This window comes from Choristoneura fumiferana, chromosome Z (assembly GCF_025370935.1).
Source record: "Choristoneura fumiferana chromosome Z, NRCan_CFum_1, whole genome shotgun sequence".
Classification (NCBI taxonomy): Eukaryota; Metazoa; Arthropoda; class Insecta; order Lepidoptera; family Tortricidae; genus Choristoneura; species Choristoneura fumiferana.
The window spans coordinates 25,556,036-25,574,452 of NC_133472.1; the positions used below are offsets into that span (position 1 = coordinate 25,556,036).

The 18,417-nt window shown below is 36.1% G+C and overlaps 1 protein-coding gene across 12 annotated transcripts in view; it reads right to left on the bottom strand.

The window, feature by feature from the left end:
• Sh (Potassium voltage-gated channel protein Shaker) overlaps nucleotides 1-18,417 on the bottom strand; it is a 307,044-nt gene that overhangs the window by 44,170 nt on the left and 244,457 nt on the right. For all 12 annotated transcript variants that reach the window (XR_012451843.1, XM_074094231.1, XM_074094256.1 and 9 more), the window contains one exon: nucleotides 11,151-11,268. Coding sequence is in view for 11 of the 12 variants with exons in the window: in XM_074094231.1 (XP_073950332.1) it covers nucleotides 11,151-11,268 (118 nt within the window). In the remaining variant the exon portion in view is untranslated. The remainder of the gene's footprint in view (nucleotides 1-11,150; nucleotides 11,269-18,417) is intronic.

Here is an 18,417-nt window from a genome sequence, read left to right on the forward strand (position 1 = left end):
TTGAGAATGATAAAATAACCTTCACATCAAGCTACAAACTCAATCAATTTGGAGTACCACAGGGCAGTATTCTGGGCCCACTTCTGTTCTTGTTATATGTTGATGATCTAACACACACACACACACACACACACACACACACACACACACACACACACACACACACACACATTAACACACACACATTAATCTTGGTAAGACGAAAATTTTACAGTTCCAAACATATAAAGTAAATATATTTCCATAAACATAAAGTACCAAGACTCTAAGGTTGAAGAAGTAAAGTACGCTAAATTTTTGGGATTAAACATATATTGTTTTTGTAATTGGAAACCTCACGTTGACAGCTAACGTATCAAACTGGATCGATTTGTTTATGTATTGCGCCGTGTCCGCAATGTAGTGTCGGAGGCAGCAGCTATGTCAGCGTATCATGGTTATGTGGCATCCCTTTATGATACGGCATTATATTGTGGGGTAACTCAATGGATGCAAACATAATTTTTAAAGTACAAAACATATGTATTAGGGCAATAACTCACTTTCCTGATAGCAGTACCCTTCTGGAGGGGTTGCAGTTCTAACCTAATCTAACCTACCTTTCTGGCAGCAGTTTTCTTCTAATCTGACTTAATCTACTCTTCTGTTGGCAGTACCCTTCTGAAGAAGTCGCAGTTCTAAACCTATTTCGAGTTTTTTAATCCATAGCGTTTTTCAACATAATTTTTATTAGTCACATTATCTAAAGTCGTATTTCAAATGTATACCTGGAAATGTTTCTGAGTACTTATCTATATGCCTATTAATGTTATGGATTAGGTTTCTTAGACCTAGAAACTTTAGGCATTAAAACGATATGTGTTACAACCATTTATGCCTTAAACTATTTCTGAATAATTATCGTTACACCTTTGAACGTTATAGTTAAAAATGTATGACCTTTGTGATTATAGAATTTAATATTTTCATGCGCCTGCTTTAAAAACGTCGCCGTCAGCGAGTGGTTTTTGTTCTCAAATGCCAGGCCAACCGAGCGCCGCTTCCCTAAATTGTTATAATTCGGATCTAGAGAAATAGGTACTTTTAATATCTAAAAGCTGTATATCATTTCCCTAAACGGAGTAAAGAAGTGTTCAGTAAGTGTTAATAGTATTTTATGCAACAGTTGTATAACAGGATTCAAAAAAGGTGAGTGGCGTGAGTTACGATGTGAGCTTTAGCGAACATCGTAAGAAAAAGACGCCACGAGCTTTTTTTGACTTACTTATACAACGTTGCATACAATACTTTTTCTTCGACTTGGGTACTTATTAATTCAAATACAAAATTAGAGAAAAAGTAAACTGGAAATGTTTTCATACTTTAGTAAAAAGTATCGCAATCGCAAAGAGAAGGTAAACAACAATAAACAAGTGAGAAATATGAAAACGTCAAAATATGTCTGAGTTAAATTTTGTTTTTGATTAACGTTTATTTGCCTGTGTCGATGTTAAAAATACGCATTACTTAAATGGTGGTAGGCTATGGATTAGTAGGTTCGGAAAGTTTTTTTCTGTATAAAAACCATATAAAATATGTAACTGGCACCTAAGCGTGTCCGAACGTACGAATTAAGAAAAAAAAAGTAAGTGATTGCAGCAGGGCTACTACGAAACTCCAGACTCGAAGTTCGCGTCGTGCGGTCCGTCTGACACTTATACTATTTAATATGAGAGCGTGAGGGACGGTACGATACGAACTTCAATTTTTGAACTTCATAGTAGGCCCTCAGTATCGTTTTAGCAACATTACGATACAGTGCTGTTATGGGGAATAGACAATATAGACTTTTCCAGAACCTTGTTATGTATGTTGTTATATTACTGTTCGTGATTAAGTAAATCACATATTACAGTATAGGAGTAGAAAAACTATCTTTTATTACAACCAGTGCACCATATCCTACAGTGGTCGACGTCATCCGGAGGGCCTTTGGCACCGTTAACGTGCCGGCTGTTTTGTTTATTTGTAAGTAGGTTAGTTTTAGTTAAATTTTTGTGTATAGTTCTTTTTTTTAATTTAAATCATTTTAAGTTATTGTTAGAAAGTCATTGAGCAATAGCTCAAAAACGATATATCCGATTATATGAAAAGTAATTTTAGTTAAAAGTAGTAACTAAGTTTTGTCTTTTTTATTTTATTAAGGTTTTTAGAAATATTGATTTTCATTATTTAACACCAAAACTAAGTAGCGGTCACCACAATACACCTATGTACTCCGAATTTCATCCATATATGTTTTGAAGTTCTTGACTAAAATGCCTGTGTGTGACATATGGACGGTCCGAACAAAACTATAAAGGTTCCGTTTTGTCGTTTCGACTACGGAACCTCAAAATCTGCTTTTAAGTCCTAAGGTTCAGGCTGAGCGTTAATGAGTTAGTGAGTCAGGTCTTCTCTTTATATATATAGATACATTAATTTACAGAAGGGTATTTTTTGTGGAATTTCGAAGAAAAACTCAATCTAATCTTAACAAAGAAAATATCTGTTCTTTTACTTCTCTTCACGAATTCATTCGCTGTTTCATAATGCTAACATAAAAAATAATGTTTTTGTTATACAAATTTCCATCCCCCTTTTTACCCCCTCAGTGGTAAAAAAATAGTGAATCACGTATTTATTTCTATTCGAGAGTCGTTCACTTAGTTTCAGAAACATACTTATAATTGCAAAAATAACGTTTTTCTCGTGCAAACTTCCATCCCCTTTTAAACCCTTTAGGGGTAGAATTATCAAAAAATGTGAGATGCATGTTCTTTTATTGTCTTTGAAGAAAAATATTTCTAAGTTTCATAATTTGAACCTTAAAAATAACGTTTTCGCTACACAAATTTCCACCTCCCTGTTACCCATTGGTGGTGGATTTTTTTAAAAATGGTGAGTTACATATTCTTTTTATTCTGTTCATAAGCCAATCTAGAAAAATTCTGAATCATAGTTTTAAAAACAACGTTTTTTGTCATGTAAATTTCCATTCCCCTTTTAAACTTTTTTAAGGGTAAGATTATCAAAAAATGTGAAATATGAGATAATCGGATTGAAATTTGGCATAACATTGTAAATCTGGTGACAATAAAATAATCTGGCAGTGAAGTCTTCGTGGTCTAGCCAGGATCCTCTCCGCAGGAAGGAACTCCTCAATGGTTAATGGCATTAACTTGGAACAAAGACGTATTCATAGAAGTTTCAAAGATTATAATAAAAATATTTGTTAACAATAGAACGAAAGGATGTAATACAATAGATATGCGAAGCGCGTGCTTTAAAGCGTATAATAACTGGTGTTTCGCAAACGAGTACGAAGCGTACGTTAACGATTGTTTACGCTTAGGAAGCGACGCGCCTCAGCCAGCTCTACGGCCAGCGTAACATCGTGTGAACTTTACTGCCTTAAGTGTCAGCGCGGGAAGAAAATAATGAAATCAATATTTACAGGCGCAGCGAAAGACGGTGCAAAACATAAATCAGTTTAACGATCTGCGGGCCACGGCCCAGCGGAGTTTCACACGATGTTTCTTTCGCCGCCACGGATGTAGTTTTGCGGTTGGCAATGGACCGGTCCAAAAATACATTTTATTGTGTGTTCTCCAAGGGCGGCGCGTGGTAGGCGCTGTGGAGCCGCTGGCCCAAACAACGCGCACAATGAAGAGATTTTAATTAATTTTCCGTTACCCGTTACCCGTACATCCTAACCGCGAATGGTTCCTGAATTCAAAGTCGAACTTTTATTAGTTACAACATAGAAGCATCGCGTCGAAACAAAGGCAGGGACATTGAATGACGAGGATAAAGTTGTAGTTGTACATCGGTTCTTCGATAATTACCGCATTATAAGACTTAAAAAAAAACAAATTTACGTTATATTAATTTTTAAATTCAACGCTGACTTTTCAATCAAAACTGAAATTGAACAAATCAATTTTCCTTTAACAGTACCTACACTTGCTTAGTTCCATCTACTTAGCTTGACCACAAAGGTATATAGGTAAGTACATATAGTTGCGTGTGTGATCAATCAACAGGTACAAGCGCGGCGATTACTTACTCGAGTCGTTGACCAGCACGGACTGTTTGTATGGGTGAAGTTACCATGTACAACGAGCACGCGAGATATTTAATTGGCACGTTTGGATGATAAAAAATATGAATATATATTATTTATTAGTTGCTAGGGTATCTTAAAAATGTGTCCGCGAAGAACCTATCATTTGAATCATATTCATGATAGACAATATACATACTAGCTTTTGCCCGCGGCTTCGCCCGCGTGGAATTCAGCTATCGCGCGCAGTTCCCTCAGGAACTGTTCATTTTTTCGGGATAAAAAGTAGCCTATGTCACTCTCTGGCCCACAAACTATGCCAAAAATGACGTCGATCCGTCGCTCCGTTTCGACGTGAAAGACGGACAAACAAACATACAAACACACACATTTTCGCATTTATAATATTATAAGTATAAGTATGGATATAATAAGTTAAATTAAAAACTACTACAGCAATGTAAGCTGACGCAGGTTGACAAGTACCTAGAATTTGATCAACTCATAAATTCTGATGGAGAACGAATGTAGTACCTAGGTACAGATCTTGTACAGATTGATCAATTAATACAGAAAGAACTTTAAGTTTTGTAAATAATTGCAAAACTGGAAACTGTAGTCTCGGTTTTGGCGCTAGTGCTTACATTAATTCAAACCCGAGCAAGCGAAAAATTCTCGGAGTTACTTATAAGCAATGCGAGTGGTTCAAGACTCCAAAGCGTAGCCATGGGTTTCAAGGAACGAGACGCCAAACAATAAATTTCTAGCCTGGCGTAACAAATAACTATAGCTTGGTTATCGAGTGAATGAATTTGTGTTAGATACATCCAATTACCAAGTCACAATACATATTATTATGTATAAATTTTCGTTTAGTTAGTTCGTGAGTTATTTATTTAATAACGAGCGAAACACTATTTTTGACATCACTACAACGAGAAAATAGTAGATAGTAAATCGGACACTTTTAAACCAGATTTTTTTACCTTTTATAATTTTCTATCCTCTAGCTTGCTCCTGCGGCTTCGCGTCCATCGCACATTTTTTATCCCGTGGGAATTTTAAAAAATACGTATATATTTCTTGACACCCTATTATAGGAAATTTCTATGTTAAAGTTCAGCTTTCTAGATTCAAGGGCACCTTTGGGCTTTATGTTGATGAGTCAGCTACGAGGTTTAAAACTTTTTGCATTAAATAAGTGGGTAAATGTTGATAATTATCCAATAAAAGCAGTTTGTATTTCAAATAAATGTTTATGGTTTCTTTTAAAACTACAAGAAAACTTGAGTCACTCTCGTCTTAAATATTGTAATGATTGTTATAATTTATATTAATACATTTTATTCATATTTAAACCTCCAGTTTTTCTTAATTCTTCTCCCAAAACAACCGTGGGTAAACTTTTTTCCTTCTGGTACATTCTTAATGTGCACCATAAAATTCATCTTGATCTTGTAAAGCCCTAATAATAAACGACGAACTTAATTCATTTAATAAAATTAAAAGTAGATTAATTTTTATTGATTAAATTATTAATAATAAGGAATCTAGAAAGTTTATTATTTTTTCGTACTTTATTTCTGAATGCGTCATTATGTTTTTCTGATCTAAAGAAAAAGTTAAGACCCATACCATACCATATCACAGTTACCATATCACCACATGTACCTACTATAAGTACCTAGTTCATCATCATCATGCTCGAATTTCAAAAACCTTTTCCACACTAGCGGGGAAAAAGCGCCTTTTCACACCGATTTTAAAAATCTGAGCGAGTGAGGTGAACTTATTATTTATTCTTCCAACTATGCTTTAATATTATAACCGCACTAAATACCCAGAACAAAGCGGGACTTTTCTGCTCTAGAGCAGAAAAAATGTATGAAAATCCTTTATTGCATTGTTTTAATTTTTTTTTAATTGCACGACCAAAGGTAACACAAGTATTTTTGCTATAAAATTAGCCTGCATAGTGTAAAAAAATCTAGTATTGGGTTGGTCAACCTGACGGTCTTATGAAATTTGACAGGTTGCGTACAAAAAATTGTTGCTACCAATCCTACCAACAATAGTAGGTAAGTAGCCGTATATTAAAAAAAACTTTGTGTGTATGGTTGGCAAACCTGGCGCCCATCCGAAATTTGACAGATCGCGGGTAAAAATATCTGCTATATATACTAACTCTGCCAAAAAAAGCAAGAAATTAAAAAAAAACAATTGGCGGGAACCTTGCGAATTTTAAGTGGACATTTTTTGAGAGTGCGAATGTAAACTTACAAAAACCGGCCAAGAGCGTGTCGGACACGCCCAAATTAGGGTTCCGTAGCCATTACGAAAGAATTAAGTAATATTTTTCTAAGGATTTCGTATTTTATACGGAATCTTCCAAGTTTAGGTATATTTTATACCTTAGGCTGCTATTTACTCTTAAACTACTAATTATTCTCAAGAAAACTTAGCCGTTATAGATTTCCTTGTAAGTTTGATATACTTACTACCATCCTGATTTTTTTCTAATATTTCCACCCACCTGTTTAGATTTAAGAGGGGGGGGGGACGCTCGATTTTAATGAAAATTTGCACTTTAAAGTTGAATATTTCGCAAACAAATCACTGAATCGAAAAATCGTTTTAGCAACCCCTGTTTTTAAAAGACCTATCCAACGATACCCCACATTATAGGGTTCGATGAGAAAAAAAAATCACCCCCACTTGACGTCTATGGGAGGTACCCTAAAAAACTTTTTTTTTTTATTGTACTATTTTGTCGGCATAGATTATATATATATCCGTGCAAAATTACAGCTGTCTAGCATTGATAGTCACTGAGCAAGCCGCGGACGGACAGACAGACATGGCAAAACTATAAGGGTTCCGTTTTTGCCATTTCGGCTCCGGACCCTAAAAATGGAATCATTGAGTGCTAGTGACATTTCTTTCCTATCAATTGTTTAGCATGTTTTTTTTCGTCTATGACTCCTGCAATAGTTAGATTATGCAAATTGCCCTCGTGCTTTTTAAAGCCCTCGCTAATGCTCGGGCTCCAAATCGGCATTCGGGGCAGTAATAAATAACTTTCTGCTTGGTGCAACAATCTACTATTTCTCATCGTCCTATCAGCCGTAGGATGTCCACTGTTGGATATAGCCCTCCCCCATAGATCTCCAGTCGCTTCGGTTGGAAGCGGCTTGCATCCACCGATTATTTCTAATTGATGGAAAAAGTTAGGTGCACCACAGATTCGAGGTAACAGTTAACATGTAACTATTTAATACGATTATGACCATTGATGGCCCATGCCCCATAGTAATTATAATTAATAAGGGTGTCGAATAGACAATTAAGCTTTGGCAAATATACAATTGTCCATATCACATGTATTCCCTTTCAACACGATATTACGGTAATAATAGTTGACAAACACGGTTAATCCTATAACTGCTACTCGTCTTATATTATTTGTGTAATTCTTGTGTAATTTAACTTTTTCACATTGAAACAGTTGACTGGATTTGAATTAAACTTGGTCTGTAGATAGCCGATATTCCTACAGGATGAGGATGTGCGCACGTGAAATTAAACTTGTTCAGTAGACAGCCGATATTCCTGAGGGATGAGGATGTACGCACGTGAAATTAAACTTGGTCTGTAGACAGCCGATATTCCTACCCTACAGGATGAGGATGTGCGCACGTGAAATTAAACTCGGTCTGTAGATTGCCGATATTACTACGGGATGAGCATGTGCGCACGTGAAATTAAACTAGGTCTGTAGACAGCCTATATTCCTACCCTACGGGATGAGGATGTGCACACGTGAAATTAAACTTGGTCCGTAGACAGCCGATATTCCTACGGGATGAGGATGTGCGCACGTGAAATTAAACTTGTTCAGTAGACAGCCGATATTCCTACGGGATGAGGATGTGCGCACGTGAAATTAAACTTGTTCAGTAGACAGCCGATATTCCTACGGAATGAGGATGTACGCACGTGAAATTAAACTTGGCTTGTAGACTGCCGATATTCCTACGGGATGAGGATGTGCGCACGTGAAATTGAACTTGGTCTGTAGACAGCCGATATTCCTACGGGTTGAGGATGTGCGCACGTGAAATTCTGAAATATAACTATTTGGGAAGTCAAAGAGATTGGCACTTTTGCACGGGTGTCCTACACGCAACAAAAATAAGACCACACGATGTATGTCTTGCGAACTTTAAATAAAGTACCTGGGCGACCGAGCTTTGCTCGGGCTAAAACTCGATAATAATCGTTTTCCAGAGATAAGACCAAGCTAGATCGATTTGTCATCCCCGAAAACCCCTGCATACCTAATTTCATCGAAATCGTTGGAGCCGTTTCCGAGATTCTGATTATATATAATATTTAGGTATGCACAAAAATTGCTCGTTTAAAGGTATTATAGATAGTACCTACCATCCACGAAGACGCGTGATTTTGGCAAAATTAGTCATTAATGACATTGTAATAAGAACCACGGCACGCGTCATCGTGAATGGCACTATCTATAGATTATTATTGAACCCTATGGAAATCATATTTTACTTAATACTCTAACAAGCAATTGTATATTTAATTATTTATTTCAGGGATCTCGGAAATGGTTCTAAGGGGCGAGCGATCGATCTAGCTTGGTGTTATCTCTAGAGAATCGCGTGTTTCCGAGTTTTAGTCCCTGCGAAGCTTCGTCGCTCAGGTACTGTTGTAAAACTCTGGAATTTCAACTGCCAGATGTAATGGTTCGCGCGAGCTAAAATTTAATTATTATTACCATCATAACTCACCACCTGATTTATAGAAAGACACAAACCTGTTAAAACATTTTTTTGTTCTGAGACTAGTAAAGGCAAACAATCAAAATAATAGATGATAATCGAATGTTAGGTAAGTCAACATAAGCTTAAGTAGCTTAAATATTTACTATATTTTCTGTCACTTAAATTTAGATTTGTCACTAAACTGCGATACCCTAATTATAATATTTATCCCTAAGAAATATAGTAGTCATCATATTAATTAAAACTGTCTCTAAGTATGAATCATCAGATTGATGTAAATATGTAACTTAAATAATAGTTTCATCACTCTTTTTTATACCCTGAATATAAGATCTGTCCTCTAAAAATAAGTCACGGCCAGCATTAATACATTTGTACCTAAAATAATAGATCTGTCACCTAATAAATAGATCAGTTCCTTAATTCGATGCTTCTACCTATTCTACTAAGGTAGGTCTGGTTAGGTACGACGACGAGCGAAGCGAGAAGTGTTAGGTAGCACTGCGACCCTCTGTGCGCGAGCCGAGCGAACGTAGCGGCCGGCGAAGTGCCAGAATCGTTTTTTTTTTCTAATACTTATATATACTTACGAATGTTTGTAGAAGGTAATTACTTGAGTCTTGGATGCTTGTATGTATTTAAGTAAATACTCGTATGTATGTCTAACAGTTGTTTACCACCCATAGAACAAACTTTGCTTAGTTTGGGGCTGGGTCAATTGGTGTAATTTGTGAGAAGATATTATTATTATTATTGCATTAATTGTATATCATATCGTCAAATATTATTTTGGAACCCAATATATGTAATTATTTGATGGTCAATACTATTTCCAAGTAATTTTTAAATAATATTTAGGTAACAGTTTTAATATTATTTGGTGATTCAATTGTGACAGATGTACTATTTTAGGAACAAATAGGTATTATTTATTAAGTCACCGAAAATGTATTTATTAGGTGATCAGTAAAATCATACCCATATTTAAATGGCATTCAAATGCTAATTTTTAGCCGTGGCTTTGTAGTTGCTTATAATTAACTGAGTTAACCCATTCAATGTCGGCGTCTTGGTAGACCCTAATATAATGCTGCAGACGCCGACGGGCGTCCAATTTAGCTTTAGCTGGATGCCGCGGACGCCGATGGGCCTCTGTCTACAGAAGCTTCGGCATCGCGGCAAAGTACGTAATCTGGCGCTCCGCAATGAATGGGTTAACCTTTACTTTTATTAACCTCCTGATTGCTCCTGAATTCCTGATGACGTCCTCAGAATCACTCTGTATTAATAGGAAGAATTAAGTACAATAGTTACCAACTTAATTCGAAACTGAGGGGTAAAATTTTCCTTACATATTATTATGTTGATTGGTTTTAGAAGGAAAATAGAAACGCAAGTTTGATTTTGGTTGTGGACTTAGTCCTTGTATTACTTAACCGGTTGTTTTGCGTTAATTAGGAAATTGTTCGTGGCGCACGTGTTAACTAGACGGAAGTTTCAAATAATGTTGTTAAACACTCCGATTTCACTACAAAAACTTGGTACTAACATAGAATACTCGTAGCAAAGCCGATATAACTAATGATAAATATAGCCTAATACGAAATTACAAGCAACCTGTTACTGAACGAAATTTAACTATTTTGCATAAAAACTATAACTGTACGTATAGATCTGAAATACAAAAAAAAACATAAAATGGCGCTAATGTTCTAGTTGTTTTTCTCACATATTATTGCGATAAAGTGAGAAGTAACCCCGCAGAAAATTAGATTTTATTTTTGTTGGCTTTTCTCCGCGGCTTCGCTCGCGTGAACAGTTAGATCTGGCTTTTGAAATTATAGGATAATTACTTACTTTTAAATTTCAATCTGTCCAGCCGATTTAGCGTGGACAGACACACACACACACACACACACACACACACACACACACACACACACACACACACACACACACACACACACACACACACACACCGAGACGCACATACTGTTGAATTTATAATATTAGTAGGATAGTACAATGTATTAGGTCTCCTGGAGCCATGTTCCTCACAAGACACACAATAATGCTGCCGAACCATGTATGCGCAGAGTTCCCACAGCCCGGTCGCAACTGTAGAGAAGCGTACCGCAATTATGCTGCAATACGCAAAATTATGCTGCAGTACGGGGTGGGAATCCCATATACCCAACGGCCGGTGGCATCTAAAAAGGATTTCTCTCAGCCTAAAAAAGGATAACAGTGTAACCACTCACGTTTATGACCACCCTCTCGCAGAAGTCGTGGTCGTGCTGTATGGGCTCGAACGTCACCACACCGCCTTGCGGTGCTCGCCCAGCGTCCTCCTCTGGATTGCTCAATTTCGGCAGCGACCTGTAATAGAACATTCGTTTTATTAGGTACTTGAACGCCTTCACAAGCAGTAATTATTTTCCAAACTGCTTGGAAATATTTGTATTGGGAAAATAAAAACTTAAATAATATACCGTGTCCAATAAGTTCGAATACACTTTTTCAAGCAGTTTTGAAAAAAAAACATGGATTTTTTTTATACAGTTTTGTCATTATATTTTGATGTTTATATTGTCATGAACATATAAGAATATTTTAAAAATATTTAGTTCACGTCGTTCAGTTTTAATCCATGATGAAGCACTTCCGGGAACCTATTATGTCAAAATGTCTTAAAGGCGATAGCCCCAGTGCTATTTTTGCAGCATTTAAATCTTTTGGAATTAAACGTAACCAGGTTTATGCTACAATTAGAAAATACTTACAAGGAGACCTCCTTGCTAGAAGACTGCAAGACCGCCCGCGTTCAGCAAGAACGGATAGGGTCGCGAAAATCGTGACAGAGAGTCTCCGTCGAAAAAAACCCAGATCGAATCGAAAATAAGCTGCAGACTTTGACTTCAAGAGGATCAGTACACAACATCTTGCGAGGAGACCTTGAGTGTCACGTTTACAAGAAAAAAAATACACGGCATTTTCGAAGCTATAAAGAAAAAAAGATTAGATCGATCAATTTCCTGGCACGCGGTGGATGAATTCGTTTTATCAGGCGAAAAACTCTTCGTTTTAGAGCAATCTCAAAATGCTCAAAATGATCGTTAGTGGGCAGCAAACATATAGGATACTAGAGTTTACCCGCGGCTTCGCAAGCGTAAACTATTAGATCTGGTAGTTACAATTGAAATTCCAGAATTTTACAAAATTCCCCTGGGAATTCCCAAAAACTCTATCGTGGTCTTCATCGAGACTCTAAAGCGGTTGAAATTACAAGATTTTATCCCTATCCCGTGGGAATATCGGGATAAAAAGTAGCATATGTGTTATTCCAGAAGTCAGCTATCTATATACCAAATTTTATGACGCTAAGCCCAGTGGTTGTTATTTCGAGATTTAATCCCTACCCCGTGTGAATAAATATCGAGATAAAAAGTATCCTGTTTTAATTCAGGTTATAAACTAACTTTTTGCCAAATTTCATCCAAATCCGTCCAGCCGTTTCAGCGTGAAGAAGTAACAAAGATACTTACTCACTCACAAACTTTCACGTTTATAATATTAAGTAGGATTCCAAATAAACAAAGGAATGTGCCAAGATTCCAAAGTGATCAGTGATGGTTTGGGGAGCAGTTTGTAAGCGGGATTAAACTTCCTTTGTCATTTATCGACAGAGGGGTAAAAATCAGTGCCGAGTACTATAAAACAGAAGACTCTTGGAAAAAAATGTTGCTCCAAATTTAAAATGATCTTGGGAACAGGCCAGTTGAACGGATTTTATGTCAATAAATGAAAGGCTCCAAGTTCTCCGGATTTAAATGTACTGGACTTTTTTGTATGATCGTAAATGCTCTAAAAACTTTATAAGTATAAAATTAAGAATTTAGAGAATTAAAAAAATATCTTGCTAATTTGGGACGAAATGCCGATGGAGGCAGTGCGTGCCGCGTGCGACAGATTCGAAAAACGCTTGAAGCTGGTGATAAATACATACGACTGCCTAGGCCTACATGCAGACAAAAATAATTGTAGTTGTGCTAAATTAAAATATGTGGAAACATTCAAATATTTAGGTTTAAACATTGACAGACATTTTAACTGGAAACCGCATATTAACGATGTGTGCCATAGAAATGTGGATCTGTGAATATTGAGTAAAAGAACACTAATGGTTGTCTACTGTGCTCTTGCCGACTCACTTATTAGCTATGGTCTGGTTGTGTATGGGAGAACATTCATAACATATATAACATATATAAGAAACTTACAAAAAAGACTGAAAAAATTTTTAGTTAGTAAAAGGATTAAGAAAGACTGCGAAAAAGACTATGATAAACTATTTTCCTTATGTAAAATTCTACCGGTAGATAAAAAAGTCACATACCTTTTAGGATTAGACCATTATTACAGTGATATGTACAAATTATTAATTAGTAACAAATATAACAAAAACTATTATGGTAAAAGATGTTCACAGTACCTGGTACCAAAATTATTTAATAAAATTAGCTTATTAAGACAAAGTCCTAAACTAAGTAAATCTATGTTAAAGATCAGACTCAAAGAATATCTTCTAGACTTGCCTTGAATGTATACCTTCTATGTAAATACCTGCCATTGCGAATCTGTTAAGTACTTACCTACCTAGTTTATATTATAGGATAAGTTTGATAGGATAAAATTGCATGAAAACTGAGCGCGTCTCGCCATCAAACGTCGCAGTTTGGCGAGAATATATAATGTGTAGTACAGACCTAAGTGTAATTTGAATATATAAATAAATAGAAAAAAATCTTAAAGGTGGACTTATCCTAAAATAATATGTATTGTGAATAAGTATCGTTTATAGAATATCTTTTATGAAATATAGTTTTTATTGCATTTGTTATACTACTTTGTATAGTACTTTGTTTTAATGAGACTTTGTAACTGTATTTAAACTTATTGGACACGGCGTAGACACCCAAAGTTCCTTGTTAACACGTTCACTATGCGGGAACGAAAATAGGGTTTTTTGTGTGTTGCGTTAGAAGTCCCATTGGCCTGTTACTTAAACTCTCTACCTCTGCGTTATGTGGCTCATAGGCCTAGTAAGGTATCGACCGGTATAATTGTCTCTAAGTATGCGAGAACGTTAAATTTTGGATACCTACCTATCAATATCGCTAGTAGACGAGTTGGTTGTTATAGTGCTTGCCTCGCCCCGTGTTCCTGTTATTTACTTAAGAGATATATGTAAAATAAGTATAAGGTCTTACAACCCGCAACCGCACTGAATAAAAGGTTTAATTATGGAATAATTAGTGACGATAATAATACGCTGCGATGGGATATAGGTTTTATAAAAACATGACAGACAGTATCCTTTCTTACATTCCATGTAGAAACATTTTATTTTCTTAACTTTTTTACTCGCTTCTCGGCTGCTGCTTGTAGCACGCAACTTTTGGTAGCACCCAGCACAAAGTCTCCTTTTATCGAATTTTATTTCGAAGGTGTGTTTCTTCTTCAGGACAACATCATTTTCATTTTGATACCACATAAAACGTTCACAAACATTTGACACAAAATTATGCACTAAAGTAATATACGTCTGTTCCCGTTAATTAGCTCACATCACTTATCGGAAGTACACAACTACACAATGCAATCACCTACAACAGTGCGGGAGAGGGCGGAATAACCTAGTGATCTATGACAGGTCTGACCCGCAAAGAATCGAAAAAATTATCAATCAGTGCGTTATCCGGCCGTAAAACCTTAGCACAATCTTAATGCTTTATCGAGTTCCCCTTAAAGCCCTAAACTCGAACCTATACTTGTTTCTTTCTTACATGCAGAAATACTCATAGTACGGCTCCCGCACCAGGGGGAAGTCACCGTTTCTCGCCTCCGCACAGAGTGCGAGTACATGCATCGGGTGTTAGAACCTTATATCGCAGCGAACGTAGGCTAACGTCAATTTGAAAACCATCACTGCGTCTACTACAGCAGGAGGGGTCCGAAAAAAAAAGTGTTTTAAATGTATTAAAACAATACATATTTGATTACTTTTTAAAAGCATGTTTGACTAATAAAACAATTTAATGCAAATACCCAAATGGAATATAGTCAAATCGACGTGATTTGATTAATGTGATCGAATTCCAAGTCTAAAAATGAAAGTAAACTGGCAGAATGGGAATAAACTTTACTTTAAAAGTCTTTAGAAGGAAGAGCTCTATTAAATATAAATTTGTATTATTTAGCAGTCGTACGGTTAAAAAAATAACATTAATAAAATATGGTGGAAAATTATAAGTGGTTACAGTTTTGCGTCCATTTTGTTAAAAAATAATTAAGTATTTTTTTTTTTATATTTCCTCGCAATTTTAGGAGAAAAACATTATAATTATAATGCCTCAGTGGAAATAGCAATTTGTTCAAGCTCATAACGAAAATAGTAGTGCCAGATAAAATAACACTATGTAGGCAGGTATTAAGCCCTTTCAATGGATTCAGTCCGAATTCAAATACTATTACAAGCATTGTCAACACTCAATAGGTACAGTTATATGTCAAACCATATAGCACTGGTCGTTATTTTTGATAAACAGTGTAATTAATGTTATGCATATTTTTTCACAAATTAGGTTAGGTTACATTCAATTCAATTATTGTATTAACGGCTAACAAATGAGTTGCGTTTCACGCCACGCATTAGTTGTCATGTTCTGTAATTCCCCTATTTCGTACACCTTGATACATTAATTATTCTAGAATGATAATTGTCTTCATAAATAATTCGACTAGTAAAGAGTTAAATAATGATGTCGAGGACTAACGGGCGGCGTGGCGCCGCGCGCCGGCTCAGCGTGAGCCCCGTGGCGGGGCCAGTGCAGGTCTCTTCATATCTAGCCAAACACTGAGCGCTACCGCTACAGTGCCCACCAGCTTGTTCGGCCAGATTGCGCAGCCGCGTTGCGTGCGGTCAAACCGACGTTATTGGGAAAATTGGCTAGAGATTCTGGAACAAGCAGTGTAGAGCCAAATTCCATTATTAAATTTATTGCTGATTTCCAGTGTCAAAATTTAAACGCGCAATTCTTGTACTTATGTTTATTTATTTCAGCGATCTCGGAAAATATTCAAACGATTTCGATGAAGTTTGTTGTGTAGCGGTTCTCGGGGGTGAACAGTTCATCTGTTTTAGAGTTTAGTCCGAATGAAGGTCGGTAGCTCGGGTAGGTATAGGTACTTGTTCTAGAGTTTAGTCCGAGTGAAGGTCGGTAGCTCGGGTAGGTATAGGTACTTGTTATTCAATATGTACAATGTTTCTAACTAGAAACACAACTGTGTTGGGAACCCAAACAAAAAGTTTTCATTTGCCGAGTTACCTTGAAATCAATGCATTGTTTTTGGATTTAATTAGATAAATGATATGAAAGAATTATACAAAATATATTTTTGGTGCATTTGGTTATGTGATTTCAATCCGCATCTATTGATGCATACTTGTATATTCTTACATTTCATTGAGCCAATTACTTATTGCTATTTATATTCTAAAAAAAACTAATTCGACGGATAACAACGCAATACTACCTTCTTCACTTCTTTCATCAAATCGATAGGCCTACACTTATTTCAATGCCAACCAGTTAGAAAAAAGTCGTAATTCCACTTAGTATTGTGCAATTTAATAAGATATCAATAGCGGTGTTCCGGCATGAGTGGCCGGAGCGGCCCGGACGTGCTCAAATGCACGTTGGCCTTAAGAACCCTTCAATATTTCACCCGCTAACCATTTTTCTCTGCTTGGATTGCTTTCAGCTCTATTAACCTTTACTCGAGTAGGGTTGTCGACGTATTTTCGATTAAAGTTTTTTTTTTATTAATAATTCGAACTGAATCGAACTCGATATATTTTACGAGGATATTCGATATAAACCAAAACACATTTTTTTTTGGGTTAACGTGTTTAAGCAAAATGATTTCGGCACAAATCAAATTATTAGGTACAAGTAAAAGTCACTTTACGCTTATCTATAAATCTTTTATCAGTTATTTTTGACCATTATTCATAATTAATTTATAAAGATAAGCGGTTATTTTTATAATAAATTTCCTGATATACCATGCTAACATAAAAACGTATAGACCGTCGAACACGTGTCTAACGCATTAGTCAGTTTATAGAGAACTAGCTTTTGCCCGCGACTTCGTCCGCGTGGAATAGTAACTTGGGGAAGTATTTTATTTATTTAGGATACTTACCTATTTTGCCAATAATAGCACATAGAAAATTCTACGTTTTACTGAAAATAATCACACAGACAGCGACGAACTTCCACCTTATAAACTTCCACCCCTATTTCAACCCCTTAAAGCCTTTATTTCGCGATAAAAGATAGCCTATGTTCTTTCCCAAGGTCTATTCTATCTTTGTACCAAATTTCATCAAAATCGGTTCAGCGGCTTAGGTGTGAAAGCGTAACAGACAGACAGACAGACAGACAGAGTTACTTTCGCATTTATAATATTATTATAATATATAATATATATATATAATATAATATAATAATATATAATATAGTGTGGAAGTATGGATTGTACCTAATTTTAGGCACATCTAAGACGTGTTTAATCTATATATACATACAATATATATATATATATATCGAAAAATCCTTCTTAGTGCACGTCTACACCTATCAAGGAACACACTCGTATATTCCAAATTTCAGGTTGTGCGTTGATCTATAAGTCAGTTGATATATATATATATATATATATATATATATATATATATATAAAAGAAGAAACTGACTGACTTATAGATCAACGCACAACCTGAAATTTGGAATATACGAGTGTGTTCCTTGATAGGTGTAGACGTGCACTAAGAAAGGATTTTTCGAAATTGCCACGGGATAGGGAATAAATGGGATTTATATTTTCGCTGCAAAGTGTCCCTAACTCCGTTATTATAAATATTAGAGATTTCAAATTTGGCATGCGGGTTTGCGGAATCCCACGGAATTAATCGAATAAAGAGGATTTTATATACCTAATGAATCAGAAAACGCACAAGCTAAACTAATAAAACTAGGGACTGGAGATTTGGAAAACTGATGTAAATCTGGAAACAATACAATAATTTGGCTGTGACATCCTGCTCATCCTGGCCAGGTTCGTCTCCCTAGAAGGGAACTCTTCTAAAGTTGATGGCACACGCAAAAAACTTTACATGATTGTTAAATTTCAATGACAATGCTTTATATGATAGACACCATCTGGTGCTGCAGCCAGACTCGTTTGCTGATGCCGGAACTCCTCAAGGGCTGATAACACAGATACGAAATTTTACATGTACGCTCAACGAACTGGCAGCATTACTTTGCTCACCCGCGACCTTTATGATAGCTTCTTTTATGCATGAAATGTATGTTAATGCAGTTTCTCCACCTCCACACTGTAAGAACACACACCAATCCGTCTATCACTACCACCACATTACACGGACGCATTTCGAAT